Source organism: Macrobrachium nipponense, chromosome 6, assembly GCF_015104395.2.
Source record: "Macrobrachium nipponense isolate FS-2020 chromosome 6, ASM1510439v2, whole genome shotgun sequence".
NCBI classification, from domain to species: domain Eukaryota; kingdom Metazoa; phylum Arthropoda; class Malacostraca; order Decapoda; family Palaemonidae; genus Macrobrachium; species Macrobrachium nipponense.
In genome coordinates this window covers 104,583,021-104,610,125 of record NC_061108.1, presented here as the reverse complement: position 1 = coordinate 104,610,125, position 27,105 = coordinate 104,583,021, and the positions used below count along the sequence as shown (strand labels likewise).

Genomic DNA, 27,105 nt, shown 5'->3' with positions numbered 1-27,105 from the left:
TGTGCCCTGGAATTCCAGATTTTCTGTGTTCTCGTTTTTTGGCTTCGGCGGCGACCAATTCCCACATCGCATGTAGCAGGTGCTGTTCTAATTTTTGTACTATAACGAATCCTTGCACGGAACGCCAGGCATGGCCTAAAGAGCAGTGGAAGTCATTTTAAAGCAAGAGAGAGCATTGGAGGGTTTCAACTCTTCCTTCATGGGAAGGTTTTTCGCCTCTTCCCGATGCTTCGTCTCCTGCAGTATTCGCCCTCCCATAGTAGCGTTGTGATTGTTTCTCCTTCCTTTTCTTCCATTGATTCGTCGCTGGAAGTATCGGGAGGCCCCCAGGCTGACTTTTGTAATGTCGCCTCTTCTTCGGGAGTTAATTTGATTCCCGGGAAGGGGGAAGCTTTTTCATAATTTTCATTTATTGCAGAGTCGAAGGCGTCCAAGATGGCGGCGATTTGGAAGATGCTCGGGCTAGAGGGTCCCCCGTCCTTGGGGGGGTTGCTAGCGTACTTTATGTGGAGGCTCACTACCCCCTCCTCAGGCTGGCCAGGCCCTCCCCCCTCCTCCCGGCCTCGTCTTCGTGGGTAGCCGAGGCCAGCCATCTTGTATTGCTCCGCCAGTGACTGTTGCCGCTTCTTCGAATCGGAGGGAAGCCGTGGTGTCGGCCCCGTTGATGACGTCACAGGATCAGTCATTGTGTATTCCTCTGCCAGTGGTGTCTGCCTCCCCTTCAGACCGAGGGGAAGCCGTGACGTCATCACCCCTTGTGACGTCACTTCCATTGATGACGTAACTCCCAGTCGTCTCCTCTGCACTGCCTCTCTCAGCCGTGACGTCATCTCTGCCGCTCAGTTCACTGCATCTCCCTTCCTTGCCAACGGAGCCTTCTCTTGCAGATCAGTTTGAGGTTATATACCAGGCGGTGCTTAAGAGGTTGGACTCTTGTTTTGGATGATAAGTTAGGTACCTACTGCCATTCGACTTCTCCTCCTCTGTCGGACAAGCCGCAGCTCAGGAAGGCATATCCTCCAATTTCTCTGAAGTTTGGGCTCTTCGGGAGGAAGTACAGAAGATGCTGGACAAGGATGCGATAGAGGAAGTGGTGCATCCGTCTCCGGGGTTTTACATTCACATCTTCTTGGTGCCCAAGGCGTCGGGAGGATGGAGACTTGTGATCAACTTATCCACCTTGAATCACGTCATCAGGAAGACATGATTCAAGATAGAGACCCCATGTTCGGTGTTGGCAGCTGTGAGGGAAGGGGACTTCATGCTGTTGATAGACTTAAGGGACGCATACTTCCAAATCCCTATTCATCCAACGACCAGGAAGTTCCTTCGCTTCTCTCTTGGGGACAAGGTCTTCAAGTTCAAGGTCCTATGCTTCGGGCTGACAACAGCCCCTCAAGTGTTCACAAGGGTCTTCTCTCTCGTGTCAAGTTGGGCCCATGCTCAGGGGATCCGTTTGCTCAGGTACCTCAACGATTGGTTGGTCTTGGCAGTTTCCAGGGAAAAGCTGCTGCAGGACAGGGAACGTCTACTTCGGTTCTGTTTGGAACTGGGTATCGTAGTCAACCAGGAAAAGTCAAATCTCGTACCCAGTCAAAGGATTCTCTACCTGGGCATGGTCATCGATATGACAGTGGCGAAAGTTTTCTTGTCAGATCAGAGATTGGAGAAGTTGTGAGTGGTGGCGCGCGACTTCCTGTTGGAACCACATAAGTCAGCTCATCAGTGGCAGGTTCTTCTGGGAGTGTTCTCTTCCCTGGAGAAGCTGGTCCCTCATGGGCACCTTCACCTTCCGTCTCTGCAATGGAGACTGGGAGAATTCTGGTCTCCAGCGGGGGACTCACCCCTGTTAAAGGTTCCTCTCTCTCTGGAAGTGAGAGAAGACCTTCGTTGGTGGTTGGACGAACGGAATCTTTCGAAGGGTGTCCCTTAGTGTTCTCTTCCACCAGACTTCCTTCTGTTCTCAGACGCCTCCCTCGCAGGCTGGGGGGCTCATTTAGGCGGCCTCATCGCTTCAGGCGTTTGGAGTTTGGAGGACAAACAGCAACATATCAACGTCTTGGAGTTGGAGGCAGCCTTCCTGGGCCTGAAGGAGTTTCGGGAGAAGGTAGAAGGTCATTCTGTCGTTCTCATGTCAGACAACACCAGGGTGATAGCCTATGTGAATGAGCAGGGCGGCCTGGTTTCTCGTCAACTTCACACCTTGACCGTCGAGGTTCAGCGGTGGGCAGTCAGCAATTCAGTAGAGCTCTTAGCCAGGTATATCCCAGGTAAATGGAAAGTGGTCGTAGACAAACTCAGTCGTCGGGATCAGATCCTAGGTACAGAGTGGTCCCTTCATCAAGTGGTAGCAGACAAGCTCTTCCAGGTTTGGGGGAGACCCATGCTGGACCTTTTTGCGATTCGCTTCAGCAGGAAGCTGGAGATATTCTGTTCTGTGGTCCTAAATCCTTTAGCGTTAGCAGAGGATGCATTCCAACATCCCTGGGATAACCTGGAGGTGTATGCCTTCCCTCCATTTTGTTTGATCCGTCAAGTTCTGAACAGGCTAACGAGTTCACAGGGTCTCTGGATGACTTTGGTAGCCCCTCCGTGGCCTCAGGCGGAATGGTTCCCAAATCTGCTGTCGTTGTTGTCAGAAGTTCCGAGGGAAATTCCCCATTGGCGACATCTCCTGTGTCAGCTGCATGCAGAAAGGTTCCACCAGTCAGTGGAATCCCTGTCTCTTCACGGTTAGAGGCTATCAAGTACAGGCAGTCCCCGGCTTACGACGGGTTCGGCTTACGACGGGTTCGGCTTACGACGTTCCGAGGTTAGAACGCTTTTCAATTATATTTATCAGACATTATTTCCAGGTTTACAACACATTTGCCAGGGTTACTGCACCTACGACGCTGATCTGGCACAAGAAATATGACTCCAAAAATGGAAATTAATCAATATTTGAAGGTTTTTTTGGTGAAAAATGCAATAAGACTGCAGTTTGCATAGTTTTTAATGCACCCAAAGCATTAAAACTAAGATTGCAATACACCCCCTGAACACCTGAATTAGCCCTAATCCCAATTAGCACTGATTCAGGTGTTCAGGTGAGTATTACAATATTAGTTTTATGAAAACTTCATGTTTTCTTAGGATTTTCGACAATATTCCAGCTTACGACAATTTTTGGCTTACACCGCATCTCAAGAACGGAACCCCCATCGTAACCCGGGGACTGCCTGTAACTCCTCCAAGCGAGAGGCTTTTCAAAGAGAACAGCAGGGCATATGTCCAGCAGTCTCAGAAAGTCGACCTCCGCAGTTTACCAAGGCAAATGGGCGTTCTACTGTGATTGGTGTCGTAAATGGGGTTTTTCTCCACTCAATCCCCATTCAGCGAATAACAGACTTTTTAATCTTCCTCAGAGACGAGAAACGTTTGTCCGTTTCTGCCATTAGAGGCTACAGGGCGGCCCTGAGTTTGGTGTTATGCCTTAGAGGTATCGACATCTCCTCTTCCTGGGACCTTTCCTTGCTAGTTAAGGGGTTTGAGCAGTCGAGTTCTCCTAGGGAGCTCAAGCCTCCGACATGGGATGTTTCCTTGGTTCTCAAGAGCTTCACTAAGAGTCCATATGAGCCCTTGTGTCGCTCATCTGACAGGAACTTGATGCTCAAGACAGTTTTCCTTCTGGCCTTGGCATCTTTCAAGAGGGTAGGAGAGCTCCACAGTCTAAGCTATGATGTGAAGCACACCAGGGGTTGGGGGTCGGTGTCCTTCGAATTTGTCCCAGAATTCGTGGCCAAGACCCAAAATCCCTCTGTGCACGATGACTGGTTCACTTCGTTTTCCATTCCATCACTGAATGACTTTGTGGGTGGTGATGCTCAAGAGCTTTTGTTGTGCCCTGTCTGGGCCCTGCGTTGCTATCTTAAAGAACTTGGCACCTTAGACCAGGCTGCCGCAGACTTTTTGTTAGCATAGGCGTTACGAAGAAAGAGGTGTCTAAGAATACTATCTCTTTTTGGATACGGGAAACCATCAGACAGGCATACTTGACTCTTGATGATTCCAACACCACGTCTGCAGGCTAGAGTGCATGACATTAAGGGTATTGGTCCCTCCCTGGCTTTCAAAAAGAACTTGGCTGTACATAGAGTGCTGAGTGCTGGTACTTGGTTACACCAGTCCACGTTCACCTCTTTCTATCTCAAGGATGTTGCCCACAGATCTACAGACACGTTTTCCCTGGGTCCTGTGGTGGCTGCCCAACAGGTTGTGTAACTCATAGTTGCCCTTAACAGGGCACTTTTGTATCTTACCTAAGATGATTGTGTGGATGAGAGAATGAGTGAGTTGGCTGGTCTCGTTCTTTCTCTTGTACCTTTCTTTCTTCCTTCGGGCGGGTTAAGGAATAGACACGTCATTTGCTGGACTGGTCTGATACAGTTGAGTAAGGTAGTCATACTGATAGTGTGGTCGCTTAATATACAAATATCAAACCCTCTATTTGGTAGCGTATGATTCACTTCTTGGCAAGGAGGAGTTGGGAGTAGTACAAACCTTGGTGTAGTGGTTTGCTATTAGACAGTCAAAGTTTCTTTCTGGGCTCAGTTCGTGTCGCTGCGCGAAATATCCTTTAATCCATTAATTCTAAGGTAAATGTACTAACACATACCAGAGAATAAATAAAATAAAGAAAAGGTCAGTACAACTGACTCGCTCACCCTCCAAGAGGGTGTCGGTATGAACACTATGGCGAGTGAGACCACTACCACGAACCGCTTGCCAATAGAAATCTCCCACTACAAAATCCCCACAAGAGGGGAGCCGACCCACAGAGTGGGCAGCAACTACTACTACTCCATCCCATGCTGCCGACTGCTGCGCCTCTGGTGGTCATCCTTTTCAGTTAGCGCACTACGTATACACGTGCCCTTTTTTGCTCTGTGTTTTTGTGCCCTTTTTTACTGGATTTATTCATCATGGAGCGTACAGCCATTGCAGCAGCTAAGTTAAGTAATCAGTGTTTATTGCTATTTGGTTTTTTCCGGCCTTGAGTCAGTATTTGCCGTTTTTTAGGTATAAATACGTGCTCTAGGTCGGAAGCATGGCAGCATGGTTCTGCCTCGTGGCGGGTTCGTTCTTGGTCTTCCATACCCAGAACCTTCCCTTACTTATTACGCTCTGTTATTAGTTATCCTATTTATTTTAAGGGTACAGCCTACGGGGTTTATGTCATGCATGCATGTCTTTCACCTTGCGTAGGCATCTTCCATCCAGACCCTAGCCACAGCTCTTAGTATCGGCTCCGGCTAGCTTTGAGTGGTAGACTTTCTTTCGGGTTAGTCGTACACTCCTGGATTTTTTCTCCTACTGTTTTATTTTCCTTTCTTTACATTTAGTGATTTTGTTTATGTATTATGTTTACGTTAGTGTACGGCGTCTGGCTTCACCTAGCCTAGGTTATGTCCTATTGGTCCCATGTGCTTCCGCTCTTCAGTTCGGTTGCTTCTCTATAGCATCTCTCTGATCAGTCGGTTGTGTATCCTAGGCTTTATTGTTTCATTGTATCTCTTGTTACCGCTCCGTGGTCACTACGTGATCACGGAGCAGCCAGACGCCTGTCCAGTCATCTTTCCCTCCTCCCGCTCTTCCATAGGGCCGGGGGGAGGGTTGGTCTGCCCACGCTCGCTCTACATACCCGGCCTCCTCCCCTCTCCCCCTAGGCGGAGGGAGTAGGGGGACGGTACAGACCCAGACTGGACTCGACCTCTCCAGCTTCTCGGTACGCTCGGATGGCTAAGGGGGGGGGACTGGCCTTTCCCCCCCCTCCGTCGTTACTCCGTCGCTCCGTTGCTAGCTCGAGTCTGTTTGCCCTCTCGCCCTTTCCCACCTTACTGGGGCTCTTTATCTACCGGAGCTCCGGCATCCACGTGGAAAGGTGCTAGTTCACCCTGACGGGCGGACTGCGGCATACAGTTGGTCTCTACTAACCACTCCGTCGGTCGCCTGATATCGCGTCCACGCTCCGCCACGCACCGGACTTAGTCCGGTACGTCCCATGTTTTTAGGTTTAAGTTTAGTTTTTAATTTAAACTATATTAAGTTTAAGTTAAGCTACATTAAACCTCCCCTCCATTGCATGCTCACACCGGATCTCTCCGTGGTTATAGCCTATTCAGGCGATAAGGGAGGGGTTATGCCCGAAATTTTTTCGCGCTCCGGCATGCAACGGAGTTTTCTTTTTTAACCTTTTGAGCCTGTAAGTGATATCTTTTAGATGCTCATGTGTCTTTTCACTTACAGACCACCAACTGTGAGCATCCGGGATGCAATGCCATGCTCCAGGACCCCTGTGGGCATGAAGTCTGCCGGTCCCATGCTCCATGCGCGACTCCGCACGGGAACCTCCAAGTCTGGTATCACGAGACCTGCACAATTTGCTATGATCTGGTGAGCCAGCTCTTAGACGGGGTAAGTATTTCCAACTCCGTTAGCAATCCCTACAAGATTTTAGTTCTTAAGTTTAATTTTAATCTTGTCTTAAACTTAAGCGAATTTTATATGGGATCTCACATCCTCTATAATTTTAAGTTAACCTTGTACTTAAGTTTTAATTTTAAGTTTGATCTTAAAAAACTAACAAGTACCCTCTCTTCCAGGCCCCGGCTGTTAGAGACACCGCACTGGCAACCCTGCGGGCCTGGGTCGGCGATTTTGGGAAGAACGCCGCCAAGGGTCAGCCCTACATTCTTGAGAAGAGGTTGGCGGTCCTGATCTTCCCCGGCGGCAAGTCAACGGGCTACGTCAACCCAGCAGAGGCGGGCCCGACTATTGCGCTGATTCAGCAGCAGCTCGCCGCTTCGTTGACTGATCCAGGCCAGGACATCTCGTCGGAAGTCGCGACGCTGGATTTAAACATTGAACCGATGGTAGGTGTTGACGACCTGTTGGTCGAGGTGAGTACGTTGGACGCCCAAGGGCTTCCCTTGGGCGCCACTGGATCTTCTACTCCTGCACAATCTCCAGCTTCCTTCCAAGGCTTTACAGAAGCCGAGCTTTATACTTCTCCTGATGCTTCTGTTAGACCTAAGGTCAAAGGACAAACGGTGGTTAAAACCTTGAGTAAGACGTCGTCGTCGTCTAAAAAGACGTCGTCGGCGTCAACATCTCGCAAGTCTCCGGCTACGAACCCCGGAGCAGAGAGGTCTAGAGCTTCTGGGTCCGGCTCCAAATCCTCAAGGAGTAGATCCTCCAAGGAGAGATCACACACTCCAGCGGAGTCAACCGTTCCTTCACTTCCTTTGGTTCCTGTTCAGAGCTACCCGTCCACCTCCGCAGCAGCTCCGGCTTTGGATCCCAATTCTGGCCTGTTGCAACACATGGGGGATCTGGTTGGGTCTCTCAAGAACAGTATGGAAACAGGATGTTCTCCCGGTTGTCTGATAGGATCAACTCCCAGGACAACATTATCGCCGGACTAAGCCAAGCTCCGCTAGCTACTCCCCCACCTTTCGGCACAGGGATAGCTCAGTTGCCACCATATGACTCTCTGCCTGCGTTCAGCATGAACAATCCCTGGAGAGTGGCGTCATACGCCCCCTTCCAAGACGGGCTTATCTCTATCCCGGAATGTGGAACTCGAAGGATTGAGGACTTCGAGTTCTACCCGGAAGATCTCCAACCGCCGTTCATCGGCTACGCCAGGCTCACCGCCGCTGCCATGACGCGAGATGATAAGGTCCCTAAAGAGACAGTCCTCTATTCACGTGACCAGGCTCAAAGAGAATGGCTCAGGTGCTTAGAGGACATGGACTGTTCAAACACTAAGATACAGCCGTTTAAGAGTCCATTTACAATCTTCACAATGGAAGAGGGTACTCCGCTTCCTTTCCTGACAAAGATTGCTACGGTCACTATCCCAGCGGCCCAAAAGGGGGACTCGTTACCGCAGCTAAAGGAAGCGGGACCCTACATCTCCTTTTTTTTTTACTTCCCTCAACCGGAGATTTGTGGGAAGACCTGCCCAACACTTTTTCTGCGGGCAAACTCAAACCGGACTGTGCTATGGAGCAGTTTGGTGAGAAGCTGCCTAGACTTCCAGATAGCCTCATTCAGGCAGAGTTTGATGCCAAGTCTAGGCTGGCCAGGTCTCTCAACACCATGGCCATGACTGAGGTGGCTACCATTTCTTATGGTTCCGAGCCACTGTTCAAGCTAATCACCAAGTCACTGACTCAAACGGTGCAGTCTGACTTGTTCGAGTTCGCCACAGCCAGAACAAACTGTCGGAAACATGTCCTCCAAGAAGCAACTATTCGGCATGAACCGAATAAGTTGCTTTCATCAAACATCGGGGAGCAGACCTCTTCCCAGATGCTATGGTAAAGGAGGTCCAGGCAGAGGCTACGAGGCTTAACCAAAGCCTTAAGGATCGTTGGGGTCTCACTGCAAAGAGACGCCAAGATCAAGCTGTCAGGGGTAAGGCTCAGAGGAAACCCAGACGTTTCCAGCCTTACCAAAAGAAACAGCAACGATTTGCCCAGCCTGTTTCGACTGTTCCGTTGGTGCAGGCAGCCCAACCCTCTACCTCCAAGGCTCAATCACAGCCTATTTATGTGATTTCCCCCCAGCCTCAACCTTCCACCTCTTACGCTGTCTCCCCAGCCTTCAACCAAGTGTTCGAAGGCCAGGCCTTTCAGAAGTATGACCGCTCGGGTAAGGGAGGCAGAGGTAAGCGATCCTTTCGTCAGAGAGGATCGGGAGGGTCCCTTAATAGAGGAAAGCACTTCAGGGGAGGCCGCGGAGGCTACCAACATCAATGAGGACTTCCAGGTAGGAGGGAGGCTGTTTCTATTCCGCCACCGGTGGGGATTCAGCAAATGGGCACAAAGCATTGTGTCGAAAGGCCTGGGTTGGAGTTGGGTGGCGAATCCGCCCCCACCCAGACCTTTCCGCCAACTTCCATCCAAAGAATTGACGGAGTATGCGGAGGGACCTCCTTCAGAAAGGAGCAATAGCGAGAGTCAACAGATTAAAGTTTCAAGGGCGCTTGTTCAGCGTTCCAAAGAAAGGCTCACAAAAAAGAAGGGTAATCTTAGACTTGTCCCGCTTAAACTTGGCCATTCGCTGCGACAAGTTCAAGATGCTCACCATCTCGCAGGTGCGGACCTTACTTCCCCGTGGGGCCGTCACCACCTCTATCGATCTTACAGACGCATACTATCATATCCCTATTGCAAGACACTTTCGCCCGTATCTGGGCTTCAAGATAGGAGAGCAGGCATTCTCCTTCAAGGTAGTTCCCTTCGGCCTCAACGTAGCACCCAGGGTGTTCACGAAGTTGGCGGAAGTGGTCGTCCAACAACTAAGATCGCAAGGGATTATGGTAGTAGCGTATCTCGACGATTGGCTAATTTGGGCTCCAACAGTCGAGGAATGCCACAAAGCAACACTGGAAGTAATCCGGTTCCTGGAATATCTAGGCTTCAAGATAAAAAAAAAAAAACCAAAAACAGGACCAAATCAAGACTCACTCCGGAGTCAAACTTCCAGTGGCTGGGCATTCAATGGAATCTATCCTCCCATACTCTGTCGATTCCATCAGCCAAGAGGAAAGAAATAGCGAAGTCAGTAAAGCAATTTCTAGGATACAAACTTGCGTCAAGGAGAACCCAGGAAAGGATTCTGGGTTCACTCCAGTTTGCATCAGTGACAAACATCTTGATGAAAGCCAAACTGAAAGACTTAACCAGAATCTGGCGCTCACGAGCAAATGTCAGGTCCAGGGACAAATTATCCTCAGTCCCTCAGATTCTACGGAATCGTCTACGCCCTTGGCCAAGAGTCAAGAACTTGTCAATATCAGTACCCCTTCAGTTTCCTCCTCCGGGGATTACCATCCACACAGACGCTTCGTTAAGCGGTTGGGGAGGATATTCTCAGTTCAAGAAGGTTCAAGGAACCTGGTCACCCCAGTTCCGTCAGCTTCACATAAACGTACTGGAAGCAATGGCGGTGTTCTTGACTCTAAAAAGATTACGTCCGCCAAAGAACTCCCACATAAAGCTAGTCTTAGACAGCGCAGTGGTAGTCCATTGTATAAACAGAGGAGGCTCCAAATCACGTCATCTAAATCATGTCATGGTAGCCATCTTCTCCCTGGCGGACAAGTTCAGTTGGCACCTCTCCTCCACCCATATAGCTGGAGTGAGAAACGTCATAGCAGATGCTCTATCCCGATCAGTTCCTCTGGAGTCGGAATGGTCACTGGACAACAGAGAGTTCCAGGTCTACAAGTTGATCTCTTCGCATCCCAAGCGAACCACAAACTCCCATGTTATGTGGCCCCCAACCTGGACCCTCAGGCCTATGCCACGGATGCCCTAGCCCTAGACTGGAACAACTGGGAGAAGATTTATGTCTTCCCTCCAGTGAATCTTCTCCTGAAGGTGCTGAACAAACTCAGGACATTCAAGGGTCAAGTGGCTCTAGTAGCCCCAGACTGGCCGAAGAGCAATTGGTACCCCCTAATTCTGGAACTGGGTCTTCGTCCCCTTCGAATTCCCAATCCCAGGCTCTCCCAGTCAGTACAAACGAAGACTGTGTTCGCTTCCTCAGGAATTCTCAAAACCCTAACTTTATGGATTTCATGAAGTTTGCAGCTAAAAGAGATGCGAATATTGATCCTCAAAATATTCTCTTCTTGGAATCTGATAAAAGAGATTCAACTTTGAGACAGTATGATGCTGCAGTCAAAAAGTTAGCAACCTTCCTGAGAGAATCAGATATTAGAATCATGACAATCAATTCAGCTATATCCTTTTTCAGGTCTTTATTTGAAAAAGGCTTAGCAGCTAGCACTATTACGACAAACAAGTCAGCCTTGAAAAAGATTTTTCAATTTGGTTTCAGCATAGACTTGACAGACTCCTACTTCTCGTCTATTCCCAAGGCTTGTGCTAGACTTAGACCTTCTGTAAGGCCTACGTCAGTATCATGGTTCTTAAATGATGTTCTAAAGCTGGCTTCAGAAACTGATAATGACACATGTTCATTTATAATGCTCTTAAGAAAAACTCTATTTTTATTAAGCTTGGCTTCAGGAGCTAGAATTTCAGAACTGTCGGCATTATCCAGGGATCCGGATCATGTTGAATTTCTTCCCACAGGGGAAGTGCTACTTTCTCCGGAACGTAGTTTTATAGCAAAGAATGAAGATCCTTTGATGAGGTGGGAACCATGGAAGGTGGTACCCCTTCCACAAGATATTTCTCTTTGCCCAGTATCGACCTTACGAGCCTTTCTGTCCAGGACCTCCTCATCCTCATCGGGTCCTCTCTTTAAGAGAAAAAGGTGGTACTTTATCTATTAAAGGCATCAGGCAGCAGATCCTGTACTTTATTAAGCAAGCCAATCCTGACTCCTTCCCTAAAGCACATGATGTCAGGGCAGTAGCCACCTCAATTAACTATTTCCAGCATATGAATTTCGATGACTTGAAAAAATATACTGGATGGAAATCGCCGACAGTATTTAAACGTCATTACTTAAAGTCCTTGGAAGCTCTGAAATTTTCAGCAGTTGCGGCGGGTAACATAGTTTCCCCCGACTCTGCTTAATCTTTAGTAGAAGATCCAGTCCTCCTTTCTACCTATCTCACCCAACAGTTCGTCTATGCCTGCCATGTTCATCTACGTTTACCTTGAGTCTTAGCTGCTCTTATGATGGTATAGTGGGTGCCCCTTATTTTTTTGCTAGGGTCACTCACAATTGATTGTATATAATGATCTCTTGGATGTGATCCCCTTATTTTTATGCTAGGGGACACATAGTATTTACAATGGTTACGGGTTTGGTATATTAAGTCATATACATTCCCTTTTATATTATTATTGAGGTTTGTTCTATTCAAGTTATTGTTATAATTGCTTTGAGTTCTTTGTACATAATATCTATACACAGATACTGATTTCAACATATATTCCATGTAAGCCCTGTATATATGTTAAATTTAAGTTAATTTTAAGAAATATTATTAGCATTAAGTTAAATTTAAGTAATATTTCTATTTTTGTATCATTGTGTATATGTATATTTTTTAGCAATTATATTTCTTTATTTTATGTTATCTTTTATTTGAGACCCTTTTTGTCTATTTGTTTTTATCCTTACAATCTTGTGCTATTTCTCTGGTACGATTTCGCGCAGCGACACGAACTGAGCCCAGAAAAGGGATTTTGACGTAAGGAAAAATCTATTTCTGGGCGATTGGTTCGTGTCGCCAGCGAAAATCCCGCCCTTCCCATCCCATCGCTCAAGATTGTCTGCTAACTTCAGGATGGCCACCAGAGGCGCAGCAGTCGGCAGCATGGGATGGAGTAGTAGTAGTTGCTGCCCACTCTGTGGGTCGGCTCCCCTCTTGTGGGGATTTTGTAGTGGGAGATTTCTATTGGCAAGCGGTTCGTGGTAGTGGTCTCACTCGCCATAGTGTTCATACCGACACCCTCTTGGAGGGTGAGCGAGTCAGTTGTACTGACCTTTTCTTTATTTTATTTATTCTCTGGTATGTGTTAGTACATTTACCTTAGAAATAATGGATTAAAGGATATTTCGCTGGCGACACGAACCAATCGCCCAGAAATAGATTTTTCCTTACGTCAAAATCCCTTTTTTGGTTTCCTATACAATGATTCTCCCATATATCATTGTACATCACTCAGGGTCTGAGTGGTTAGATATTAGTGTATCTAGCTTCTTAACGGGCTTCAGTCCCTCTCCAGAAGTCATTTCTTCTGGAAGCTGGACTGGTGGGTAGGCTTCCAGTCGGTTTAGGATGTCTTGTACCTCCCTCCAAGTATGAGTCTATCCTATTGTTAAGACCGAAGGTTTGTTCGCGTATGAACAAATGACAAATTTTCTAAGACAATTTATATTTTTCATAGCTACAAACCTGAGGTCTTAACATTATACTGCCCACCTCTAGCCGCCCCTCTGTTTGTTAAGACATCCTGAGTTAGGAAAGACTGACACAGTGGCGTAGGTGCGTGTTCCTTGACCACTCTTCACCCAATCTATGCATGCGTTCCCAGACATCACAAGAATCCTTGCTTTCATCTGCTTTTTAACCGGATCCAGCTTGGCACTAGAAATTATCCTATTGTTAAGACCTTAGGTTTGTAGCTATGAACAATACAAATTGTCCTAGAACATATGTCATTTTTCATTGGTTAGACTGCCATTTCCTGTGTTATTTGTACCCTTTGTGAATCTACATGCAAAGTAACAGCTCTTAGATAAGCAAGTTACTTATGGTTAGAGTGTAGACCATGAACTGCAAACACTCTTCCTATGGTCATTCTTTTTCTTGTCTTAGGATGATTCAACTTTGAAGGAGGGATGATAATTTGCATGGTATCTTTATTTATTTTCCATTGTAGTTTGTAGACATAAGAAGTCTCAGTAGACAGAGATTTTGGATTCCATTTTGAATTTAGATCCACCTGTCTCAAATAAGGATTTTAAAAACTTCATGTTAGATCCTCCAGCAGAGACAATGATGAGATTACGTAAGCCACCTGTGCAAGATTCAGCCTCCTTTGCTGGTACCTTGGACTAGATCTATAGTGTCTTCAATGTGGAGATTATAAAAAAAAGGTAGTTTGTAGTAAAGGTTCCTAACTTCATTGGATTTCTAAGTGTACAGTTATTGTTGGGACTAAAACCTAAATGGTTGGAATTTCATTTTAATATTATGAATAATATGTCTTTATCTGTATTATAGTACAGGAAACAATGGGATCAGTTTAGTGCAAATATCCCTTGATAAGGACCAGTAGTAGCCACAGGACAGATTTTACCTGTTTCATTTGTGGTTTCAGACTTGTTAAACTCCTCTGCACCTAAATACTCTCATTGTATGACTGGTAAATACTTAGTTCTTTCAGGAACAACTATGGACTTACAATATTCTTGATTTTTCTGTCTAGTATGGATTATTCCCCCTCAAATTGACTTCCTGGTTCTGGAAACTATTGACTTGTTAATCTAACTCCAAAAGCTCTTTAATGGATCCTACCAGCACCATTCAGTCAATTCTGGGGTATTTAGCAGCATGGTCCATTCTACCTAAATTGTTGCTGACACGTCCAATTAGTGTCTGCTGGTGTTAAGATAAAGGGTATAAAGGTATTGCTGTTATCCCTAAAGAATTGCTGAGAAACTGGGAGGCTGTACCCTTATGGCCTACTCAATTCAAGGGGGGGAAAAGTTATATGGTGAAAAAAGTCCAATAAATAAAAGTTGGAAGTCTTGGGAATTCGAAGATGGTGAATGTGGACTAATTAAAAGTAGTATATCTTGTTTGAAAATAAATTTTGATTTTAGAAAATAGGACATTCTACTATAAAGTTATATCATCAGCCAAATTAATTTATAACTATATTACAGCCCTAATGATTGCACAAGATCAGTGTTGATACCAGAGAAAGAAGTTTTAATTAAATGTTCAGTTCCACCTCTTTTTATAGATGCAGATAACTGCAGAAAGTTCAAGTTTAACCTTGAATATGCAAAATATAAAGGTACTTGAACTACTGTGATATTTTGTTTGCAAATAGTATGTACTATTATATAACCTTGTTACCATCGTTGTCAATAACCTTTTTACGTATGTATTAACTTTACGGTGTTGTGTTTTCTCTCCCCTTTTTAGTGCACTTTCTGTCTGAGCTCTCTCTGGGCCAGGTCCTTATCCATATAATTCTAGATAGGCCAAATCAATTTTGATGTTTGCAATCAGTAATTTAAAAAATAATTATAGACACTACCCATGGCCCTATACGTTTTAGTCACAATCTGTTGATTAAAGTGATAGATTAATTTTTATTAACCCTTAAACGCCGAATGGACGTATTAAACATCGAGTCAAAATCTCCCCCGATTTCCGAATGGACGTACCATACGTCGGCTCAAAAAAGTTTTTTTTTAAAATTTGCGGAAAAATACTTATAGGCCTACCAGCCAAAAACTTTTGAATCACGCGCCTTGGGGGATGCTAGGAGTTCACGGATCAAGGCGTTGTTTTGTTTACAATCGTTACGCAGGCGCGCAAGCGCGAATTTCTTTCTTATCGCACTAAAAAGTATCAGTGACACATCTCAAAAATTATTTTGTCACTTTGACATAATTTTAGCACAGTTTTAAATTATCTGTTACATGAAGTATTATATATGAAAATGTGCGCAATTTTATTTAGAATACAACAAAAAAATACTCATGATTGTAACTTTTATAAGTTTTGAAATATTTCCATATAAATAACGATAAGTGCCAAAATTTCAACCTTCGGTCAACTTTGACTCTACCGAAATGGTCGAAAAACGCAATTGTAAGCTAAAACGCTTATATTGTAGTAATATTCAACTATTTACCTTAATTTTGCAACAAATTGGAAGTCTCTAGCACAATATTTCGATTTATGGTGAATTTATGAAAAACTTATTCCTTACGTCCGTGCGGTAACTCTTCCGAAAAAAATCATACATGCGATTGTGGTAATGTTTGCACCATTTTAAAATTAGCCGTTACATAAAGTTTTTTATATGGAAATGTGCGCAATTTTATGCACAATACAACTAAAAACAACCCATGGTTGTAGCTTTTATCAGTTTTGAAATATTTTCATATAAAAAATGATAAGTGACAAATTTTCAACCTTTGGTCAATTTTGACTCTGCCGAAATGGTCGAAAAACGCAATTGTAAGCTAAAACTCTTATATTTTAGTAATATTCAATCATTTACCTTAATTTTGTAACAAATTGGAAGTCTCTAGCACAATATTTTGATTTATGGTGAATTTATGAAAAAAATAACATTTTCCTTACGTCCGCGCGGTAACTCTTCCGAAAAAATCATACATGCGATTGTGGTAATGTTTGCACCATTTTAAATTAGCCGTTACATAAAGTTTTATGTATGAAAATGTGCGCAATTTTATGTAGAATACAACGAAAAATAATTGAAGGTTGTAGCTTTTCTCATTTTCGAAATATTTGCATATAAATCACAATAAATAGAAAAAACCACGTTCAGTCAACTTTGACTCTACCGAAATGGTCGAAAAACGCAATTGTAAGCTAAAACTCTTATATTTTAGTAATATTCAATCATTTACCTTCATTTTGCAACAAATTGGAAGTCTCTAGCACAATATTTAGATTTACGGTGAATTTTTGAAAAAAACATTTTTTTGCGTCCGCGCGTTATGAATTCATACATCATTTTGTTATAATATTTTTCCGGTGTTGCTTTTATTCTTTTACAATGTATTATATATCAAAATGATTGCAATTTAGTGTACAATACAACGAAAAAAAAAGAAACTCGTTAGCTTTTACCGTTTTTTGCACAGCGTGATTTTAATACAATTATGTATGAATTTTTTTTTTTCGCTACCATATATCGCATTATTTACATATGATAATGATATTATTTTTCATTTCTGATGATTGCATACTAAACTTCAGGCAATGACAAAAAAGGAGCTAAAAATGAACTCTTAATCTTCAAAACTAAGCGCGCTGTGATTTTATGAAAAAATTATTTTTTCCGCTTCCGCGCTCACTCAAAACCGGCTCCGGCATTCGGGGGAGTTTTTTATTTTTACCGCTTCCGCGTTTAAGGGTTAACTGCTTGAAGAGCTCAGATATCATAAATCAAAACCCATTATTATGGTATCAGTGACATTAATGGATATTTTAATGATTTTCAGGTAATGGAGTATCTCATAGGTGGTGATTTGAAGTCCCTTTTGACGATGTATGGGTACTTTGATGAACCCATGGCAACTTTTTATGCTGCTGAATTGGCTCTTGCCCTTCAGTACTTACATAGGTTAGTATTTGTTGTGGGTATTTGAAAATTACTGGAATCATAATATGAATTAGAAATAAGAAAACCCACATTTACTGTTTACATTAATATGAAGGGATTCTTATCTTAAATTTCAAAGATTAAGGACATCTGGACATATAACAGATGAGTGGATAAACAAGATGGCAAACAGGGAACAAGTTTGAAGAACATTTAAATTTTGTATATGTACTGGTCATGTCATTTCTTCTTCATCATTTACATGTACAGCCATAGATCTGCATGTGGCATAGATGGAGTTTGTACCATTCTTTTTTTATTTTGTAGGATTGACCTCTCTTAGGTTAATGACGTCATCTAACCGTGGGAGGATGGCCTAAAAACAGTTAAGATCAAACACCATGGGAGCTTCTGCAACTTTATCCCTGACCACCTCACATTCTATTTTATACTTCTCAGTTTCCATCAATTTCTCATTGTTAAAGGCTTGATTTTACTCTCAGTCAGCTTGGCATCATGCTTCTGTGCTCCACTGAATTTTTTGGACTTCATGATCCCTATATGGATGCTCTTAGTAGAAAAGTAGCCCATGAAGTTGTAAAATGCTTTTCAACATAAAGGGCTGGATTGTATTCCAAGCATCAAACTTAAAGCTGCTCACATCTTTAATGTGGAAGTTCTTGTACTGCTTTACCAACCTTTCATTACTAGGCCATAAGTATTTAAAGATTATTGTTTGGCACATAAAGTTGGTTGAAAAGGGTATTGGAAGGCAAAACCTCATTGTTGTCACATCATTCAAAATTTTATTGTATTTGGTCAGTGGCTAGCAGAACATTTCCAACCATTTAGGTATGTTTGATGGGTATTGTCTGCTGCTTGGCAACAATAACTTCAGTGTCCTTGGCATCTCTGAACAGTAAATCAAAAGGAACAGCAGCATCAGATCTTCAGAGTTTGAAAATAATGAATAAGCACTTGGATGATGTAGCCCATAGCATTCTTGAACAGCACTGCAGCCCTCTGTGTGGACAGTGAAAGTTTTATGTAACATATTTTTCTGGGCTCAGCTCGTGTCGGCCTGTGAAATATCCATAAGTTCATTATTTCTAGGTAAATAATCCTAATATTATCAGAGAAAAAATAAAATCAAGAAAAATGTCAGTCAAACTGACTCGCTCACTCTATAAAAGAAGTGTCGGTATGGTAACAGGGGCGAGTGAGACCCCTACCACGAGCCATTTACCATTTAGACTTTCCATCATAAAATCCCCACCTGAGAGAGCTGATACCAAAGAGTGATGCGTCCGCCACTACTACTACCACTGACGCCAAGCGGAGAGCAGCGCCTCTAGTGGCCATCCTTTATAATTAGCTCAACAACGCCAGTTGTGATTTTTGTCCCTCGTGTTGTTTTCGCTTTTCTGGATTTATTTCTTTACGATGGAACGTGCTGCGATCGCTTCGGCTAAGTTAAGTGCCCGATAAGTCTAGTTTTCGTATTTTGGTCTTCCAGGGACCAGTATTTTCCGTTTTTTAGGTCATATACGGTCACCTGGTTGACTCGTGGCGGCCATGAGCCACCTCGTGTTGTTAAGATTTCCCAGTCTCCCATACTGGGACATCTTATCCTTATGGGCTCTTATTTTACGTTCATCTTCTTGTTACATCGTATTTTAGAATTAGGGTACACAGCCCATACCTTATTACCTATTCTCTTAGTTTGGTATTTAGGGCTATACTGTTATTCTCCCGCCTAGCATCCCAGCTCTTGCTCTTCATCGGCTACTGCTGGCTCCGAGTAGTCGACTGTTCTTCGGATCAGTTCGCCTCCTCCTGGGCTTCTTTCTCTCTTACTCAAGTGTCCCTTCTATTCTTTTACGATGTATTTATATTTATTTATCAGTGTTATTTAGTGTGTTAGGCTAGCTCGGGCACCTTGTACCTTGTGTTGGTACAGTTGGGTTCACGTTGCCCCTCTTGTGGTTGTGTTGCTACCGCGTCCTGGTCCACCACCGATCATGTGTCCCATTAGGCGCCTTACCCTCTCCCTTCCCTCCCTTCCACGTGGTAGGGAGGGGTCTGGTCGGGCCTCCTCGGTTGTTATGACAACCACTGTAGTCCCCCCCCCCCCCCCCCCCCCCCCTTCCCCTTCCCTCTCCCTTCCTTCTTAGGGGGCCGTCGGAGTCCCATACCAGCTGGGGGCCTGGGTGACCACTTTGTCTCAGGTACCGGGGTACTCAATGAGTGGGAGTTTGGGGGGTTGGCCACCCCTCTCTCTCTCGCCCGCCGCGACCACCCCGGTGTTCCCGTCTGCTCTCCCTCTACCATACCCTGCCCCTACCATGACGGACGGAGCCCCTGCTCAAGCCGGGGGCCCCTTCAGTTATCGGTTGTTTCTGGCTCCGCCAGCAGGCGGGGTAGGAATTTGCCAGTGGTCTATATAGCTTGCCTAGTATATCTTCTTTCCGCTACCGGAGGAGAGCTTGCTCACTTACCCGGGCCCTCCTCTAGTAGTCGGAAGGAAAGCATGTCTTATTCTATAAGTATACATGCCCTTACTGATGTTTTTACTTATACATATATTTTTATCATCTTCACGGTGTTATTTTCTGTCTACCTCCGTCGTTCTCCGTCGTGGTTCCGTGGGCTCCTCACCACTCCTGGTTGGTCTTCTTCTCCGTCCCCGGCGTACGCTGCGGACTCCAACCAAACCGCCTTACTAACCACACGTATTGCGGCGGAGGACTAGTTTTACTCTAACTTACATACTCCGGCATGCAACGGAGTCTATGTTAGGCTGTAAGTGTGTAATCTCGATACTCATGTATCCCTCCACTTACAGGCTACTAACTGCCAGGAACCAGGCTGCAATGCAGTCCTTTACGACCCCTGTGCCCACGAAGAGTGCAGGACCCACGCCCCGTGCGCCACTACCCACGGCGAGCTGATTGTCTGGCACCATGAGGCATGCACTATCTGCTACGACCTCGTGAGTCAGCTTTTGGGTGGGGTAAGTAGATTCCTGGACAACTTTCTTGTAATCAATTGTTTATCTTTAGTTTTAAGACTTACTTTAAGCTGTAACTCCGCCATCAGAGGCTTCATATCGCCTTGGCAACCTTGAAAGCTTGGGTAGGCGGCTTCGGTAAGAACGCTGCCAAGGGACAGCCTTATATTCTGGATAGGAAGTTGGCTATCCAGATCTTCCCCGGAGGGAAGGCGACGGGGTATGTCGACCCCGCCTCAGCAGCCCCACTCATAGCCTCAATTCAGCAGGAGGTGCAGCAGGCGTTTGGGTCCGTCTCGACACAGGAAACGGTGCCGGACGTCGCGAACCTGGACTTGAATATTGAGCCAATGGCGGTAGGTGCCGAGGACTTGTTGGTCAAGGTAGGTGTTTCGGGCGCTCAAGGGCTACCTTTGAGCGCTCCTGGATCTTCTTCTCCTGTCCCTTCTTCGTCATCTTTCCAAGGCTTCATGGGATCTGAGATCCCTTCGCCTTCACCCGCTCTCTCTGTACCCCCGAAAGTGAAGGGACAAAGAGAGCAGAAGACCCTTCATAAGACGACTTCCAAAAAGTCGTCGTCTTCTTCGGCACGGAAGTCTTCGACATCCTACGCCGATGCGGTGAAGGCCAAGCCTAGCTCTTCCCACTCTAAGGGTTCAAGAAGCAAGGCTTCTAAGGAGAAGGCCCGAGCTCCGGCCGAGCCAGTTCCTTCTCCGGCATCCACTGGATCCGCTCCGGTGACTCCTGTTGGGGTGGCAGCATCTAGTGCTTTTGATCCCACCACCTTCTCAGCAGGAGTATTGCAGCAAGTGGGAGAGATGGTCGGCTCTCTCGGTATGAGATTTGAGCAAATGTTTGCTCAACTCTCCAGTACAATCAATCAGTCCGGTCAGTCGATCCAAGACCTCTCTAACCGTGTTAGAGAACACGACGACCGTTTCACTGGCCTGAGTCAGGCCCCGTAAGCGAACTTCCCAGTAGGAGGTACTGGTTTAGTCCAGCTACCACCCTACGAATCCCTGCCGGCTTTCTCTATGAATAATCCTTGGAGGGTGGCAGCTTATGCCCCCTTCAAGGATGGCATGATCTCCATTCCGGAGTGTGGAACGAGAAGGATTGAGGACTTCGAGTTCTACCCCCCTGGATTGACTCAGCCTTTCATAGGGTATGCCAGACTGACCCAAACAGCCCTCAATAGAGAAGACAAAATCTCTAGGGAGACTGTCTTATACAGTAGGGATCATGCCCAGAGGGAGTGGGTTCACTGCCTGGAGGATTGGGATTGCACGAATACCAAACTCCAGGCCTACAAGAGCCCTTTCACTATCTTTGCCACAGAGGAGGAGGCTTCTCTCCCATTTGCGACAAAGATGGTGGAAACGACTCTTCAAGCCTTTCTTAAGGACGAATCCGTTCCGCAGTTAAGGGAGGCGGAACCAACATCCCCGCTCTTCCCTGCGTTCGGAGAACTGTGGAACTTGCCAGCTACTTTCACAGTGGGGAAGCTGAAGCCGGACTGTGCTATGGACCAGTTCGGTGAGAAGCTCCCTAGACTGCCTGATAGCCTTATTCAGGCAGAATTTGATGCCCGTACTAGATTTGGGAGGTCACTTAACTCCCTGATCATCACGGAGATGGCTGCCCTCTCGTACGCCACCGAACCACTCTTTAAGATCCTGGCGAAGTCTCAGCTTCAGTCAGTGCAAGCTGATGCTTTCGACTTTTTCACGGCCAGACGGAATTGTCGAAAGCATGTGTTGCAAGAAGCCACTATTAGGCATGAACCTAATAGGCTTCTTGCTTCCAGCATGTGGGGTGCGGACCTCTTCCCAGAAGCTTCTGTGAATGAGGTACATCACGAGGCTGCTAGGCTTAACCAGAGCCTTAGAGCCAGATGGGGTATCTCATCCAAAAGGAAGCAAGAGAACCCGCCTGCTTCTGGTAAGAAGTTAAAGAAAACTAGTAGAAGGTTCCAGCCATACCAGAAGCAGCAGCAGCAGCAACACTTTGTCCAGGCTGTCCCAGTTACTCAACAGGGGCAGCCCTCGACTTCAAAGCAGAGTCAACCCATCCTCCTGTTGTCTCCTCAAAGTCAACCCTCGACCTCATACACCGTCTCGCCGGCTTTCAACTCTATGTATGAGAGCCAAGCATTCCCAACCTTTAACAGGTTCTCTAGGGGAAGCAGGGCGAGAGGTCACTTTCGTCAGCGAGGTTCAGGAAGAGCTGCAAGAGGCAAGCACTTCAGAGGAGGGCGCGGAGGTCAACCCGCTCAGCAGCAGTGAGGCTCCCCAGGTAGGAGGGAGGCTGTTCCTCTTCCGTCACAGGTGGGGGTTCAGCAAATGGGCACAGAGCATTGTGTCCAAAGGATTGGGTTGGAGTTGGATCAAAGATCCCCCACCAAACAAATCATTCTATCAGGTACCATCAAAGGAGTTGACAGATTATGCGGATGAACTCCTTCAGAAAGGAGCTATTGCGAGAGTCAAGCATCTAAAATTTCAAGGGCGCTTGTTCAGCGTGCCAAAGAAAGGCTCAACAAAAAGAAGGGTAATCTTAGACTTGTCAAAGCTAAACTCTTTCATTCGTTGCGACAAGTTCAAAATGCTGACCATCTCGCAGGTGCGGACCTTACTTCCCCGTGGGGCCGTCACCACCTCTATCGATCTTACAGACGCATACTATCATATCCCTATAGCGAGGCGCTTCCGTCCATTCCTAGGCTTCAAACTAGGAAATCAGACATTCTCTTTCAAAGTGATGCCCTTCGGACTGAATGTAGCCCCCAGGGTATTCACGAAAATAGCGGAAGTAGTAGTCCAGCAATTGAGATCGCAAGGGATAATGGTGGTAGCGTACCTCGACGATTGGTTGATCTGGGCACCAACTGTCGAGGAATGTCTCAAAGCCACGGAGAAAGTAGTTCAATTCCTGGAACATCTGGGGTTCCAGATAACAAAACGAAATCCAGATTCACTCCGGAGACTCGTTTTCAGTGGCTAGGCATCCAATGGGATTTATCCTCCCACAATCTGTCAATTCCGGTGGTCAAAAGGAAAGAAATAGCCAAGTCAGTAAGGCAATTTCTCAAAAACAAACAAGCTTCAAGGAGAAACCAGGAAAGAATCCTAGGTTCCCTTCAGTCTGCCTCAGTGACGGACATCCTTTTGAAAGCAAGACTGAAAGATATAAATCGAGTTTGGCGTTCAAGAGCAAACGCCAAATCTCGAGACAAGTTGTCAGTGATTCCACAAATCCTTCGCAACCAGCTCCGTCCATGGACAAAAGTGAAGAATCTTGCCAAGTTAGTTCCCCTTCAATATCCTCCGGCCGGTCGTTAACGATTCACACGGACGCCTCCCTGTCCGGTTGGGGAGGATACTCTCAATTCAGGCAAGTTCAGGGGACTTGGTCCGCCCAGTTCTGCCAGCTCCACATAAATGTGCTGGAAGCAATGGCGGTGTTTCTTACCTTAAAGAGACTCCTCCCCACAAAGAAGTCTCACCTAAGATTAGTTTTGGACAGTGCAGTGGTAGTACACTGCATCAACAGAGGAGGGTCCAAATCCAAACACGTGAATCATGTCATGATAGCCATCTTTGCTCTAGCAAACAAGCACAAATGGCATCTTTCTGCCCCCACCCAACTTGGCAGGGGTAAGAAACGTTATAGCGGACGCATTGTCCCGGTCAGTCCCTCTGGAGTCAGAATGGTCTCTAGACGACAGGTCGTTCCAGTGGATATGCCAGAGAGTACCAGGTCTCCAAGTAGATCTATTCGCCTCACAGACGAACCACAAGCTCCCTTGCTATGTGGCCCCCAACCTGGACCCTCTGGCTTATGCCACAGACGCCCTGTCGATAGACTGGAATCAATGGAAGAGAATCTATGTATTTCCTCCAGTGAATCTTCTTTTGAAAGTTCTGAGCAAACTGAGGACTTTCAAAGGTCTAGTAGCCCTGATTGCTCCAGACTGGCCAAAGAGCAACTGGTATCCTCTGCTTCTGGAGTTGGGTCTCCGGCCTCAACGGATTCCCAACCCCAAGCTGTCGCAACCAGTACAAATGAGGACTGTGTTCGCTTCCTCAGGAATTCTTCAGACCCTAACTTTATGGACTTCATGAAGTTTGCGGCTAAAAAAGATGCTAACATTGACCCCCAAAACATCCTTTTTCTAGAATCAGATATAAGGGAATCAACTATTAGACAATATGACTCGGCTGTCAAAAAGTTAGCATCCTTCCTGAAGGAAACGGACACTACAACCATGACAATTAATTTAGCTATATCCTTTTTCAGATCCTTGTTTGAAAAAGGCTTAGCAGCTAGCACCATTACTACTAATAAATCGGCTTTAAAGAAAATCTTTCAGTTGGGTTTCCAAATAGACTTAACAGAATCTTACTTTACGTCTATTCCCAAAGCCTGTGCTAGACTTAGACCTTCTGAAAGGCCTACTTCAGTTTCATGGTTCTTAAATGACGTCCTCAAACTAGCCTCAGATACTGACAACTCGTCTTGCACATTTATAATGCTACTTAGAAAGACGTTATTTTTATTAAGTCTGGCCTCAGGGGCCAGAATTTCAGAACTGTCGGCTCTATCCAGGGATTCGGGTCATGTAGATTTTCTCCCCTCAGGCGAAGTTCTACTTTCTCCGGATCGCAGCTTTTTAGCTAAAAATGAGGATCCTCTTGCAAGGTGGGCCCCTTGGAAAGTCATCCCACTTCCGCAAGATCCTTCCCTTTGCCCAGTATTAACTTTAAGAGCCTTTCTATCTCGTACATCCTCTAGATCCTCAGGTCCTCTTTTTATGAGAGAAAAAGGTGGAACCTTATCAGTTAAAGGAATCAGACAACAGATCCTTTACTTCATTAAACAAGCCAACCCTGAATCATTTCCAAGAGCACATGATATCAGGGCAGTAGCTACTTCAATTAATTATTTCCAACATATGAATTTTGAGGATCTTAAGAAGTATACTGGATGGAAATCACCGACAGTCTTCAAACGTCATTACCTGAAGTCCTTGGAATCATTAAAATTTTCAGCAGTAGCAGCGGGAAACATAGTTTCCCCTGACTCTGCACAGTAGTTGTAGTATAAGATCCAGGTCTCCTTTCTACCTACCTTGTCCAACATGCCTCACCCTACTGCTATGCTCTTCGTGGTACTCTAGCCTTAGCCGCTAGGATTCAATTGGTGGACTGCCCCTTATTTTTTTGCTAGGGGCACCCACACATTATGCATATAAATGTGCTTCAGTGTCTCTACCCTTATTTTTATGCTAGGGTAGAACACAATGTGTTTGTATATTTTGTAAATACCAATTAATCTTAGTGAATCTTTACTTATAATTGTTTGGTTACCATTATACTATTCTGTACTTACCATTATTTAATTTAAGCTAATTTTAAGTACCTTATGTTAATTTAGTGTAATTGGTTCTTTGATTCACTTATATTATATACTAATCTTTTTACAGTTTTTGTTTCATTTTGACCTTTCATTACCATCTTGTCTGTTTCTCTGGTACTATTTCACAGGCCGACACAAGCTGAGCCCAGAAAAGGGATTTTGACGAAGGAAAAATCTATTTCTGGGTGATTGGCTCGTGTCGCCCTGTGAAACCCACCCTGTTTTTTCCTGGCCCACCCTGCAGGACAAGATGTTCATTTTATAAAGGATGGCCACTAGAGGCGCTGCTCTCCGCTTGGCGTCAGTGGTAGTAGTAGTGGCGGACGCATCACTCTTTGGTATCAGCTCTCTCAGGTGGGGATTTTATGATGGAAGGTCTAAATGGTAAATGGCTCGTGGTAGTGGTCTCACTCGCCCCTGTTACCATACCGACACTTCTTTTATAGAGTGAGCGAGTCAGTTTGACTGACATTTTTCTTGATTTTATTTTTTCTCTGGTAATATTAGGATTATTTACCTAGAAATAATGAACTTAAGGATATTTCACAGGGCGACACGAGCCAATCACCCAGAAATAGATTTTTCCTTCGTCAAAATCCCTTTTCCAGGAGAAGGCCATTTTATCTGTTCAGAGCTTGCTTTATTCAGAAATTGCCATGACTAATCCATGGCTTTGAGATGTTCAAGAACATCTAGACAGACTCCTTGTCAGCACTTGCTTCTCTCTATGTTAAAAACAAATATTGGTTCTCTTCTAGTCACATATCAGCCATGACTTGCAACAATTGTCCCTTGTAATCTGCTCTTCCAAACCATCCAAGTGATATATGCAAGGAAAGACAAGGATTAGGCCTTCATTACTATATGCTGGCCTGGCTCAAGTTCATACCCTGAACCCAAATGAAAGGAGCACTTTCCATTTTCTCCATGATCGGGTTATGCATCTTGATAACCATTTGAAGCTTAAGATGTGTCTAATTTTAAGAACAGCTTTCTTTTGTGAATTACTGCAAAAACATAAATTAAGCAAGTCCTAGTGCTTTGGCAGTGCTGTTAGCACCATGTCCTGTTTTGTTTTGCTATATATTGTTCAGCTAAGTCCAATCACCAAATTCTTGTGCACTCAAAGGTTTGTAAGTCTCAAAGCTGACTAGTGTCCTCTTGGCAGCGCACCTGTAACACGTATGCACAGTTCATTTAACCCTTATAGACTGGGCAAAAATATGCATTAAGAACACTGAGACCAGGCAGATTTTAAGTTTGGCCAGTTAAAAAAAAAAAAAAAAAAAAAAAAAAAAAAATCAATGGAAAGAGGAAAATTTCTACAGGAAGTTGGAAGTGAATATTTCCAACTGTGTGGGCGTCTCTTTCCATAACACTCATAAAAATATGCTAATTTTAGTGAGATACGTACTTTTGCTAATATTTTGTTATTTTTTTTCTTTGTAAAATTACTATTATAACTTATATAATACTATAACAGATAAGGACTGAAATTAGTAACAATCACTGACTATATAGTAGAATGCTTACAAGATGTACTGAGATGTGGAGATGTAGTACCAGGAAAAAAAATTACTCATTCTTTTGACTCTGCTAGTAATTACATGCACAGTGGAAAGGCCCTTCAGTACACTTCAGCGAGTGAAATGGCTTAGACCTACTATGTCAGATAAGACATCATGATAAAATAAATTTGAACTAAACAGATTTCATGAAAAAGGTAGTTAAAAGTTTGGTAGTTACAGTTCCTTTTCAAATGAACAGTAACCAAGTTGAAAAAAAAATTTATTGCATTTAACTAATATATATATATATATA

General features: G+C 44.9%; 1 protein-coding gene across 1 annotated transcript in view; it reads left to right on the top strand.

Annotated features, from left to right (window-relative positions):
- LOC135216815 (serine/threonine-protein kinase greatwall-like) overlaps positions 1-27,105 on the top strand; it is a 135,599-nt gene that overhangs the window by 64,804 nt on the left and 43,690 nt on the right. The window contains 1 exon segment of the mRNA XM_064252313.1: positions 16,756-16,877. Within this exon segment, the coding sequence (XP_064108383.1) occupies positions 16,756-16,877 (122 nt within the window).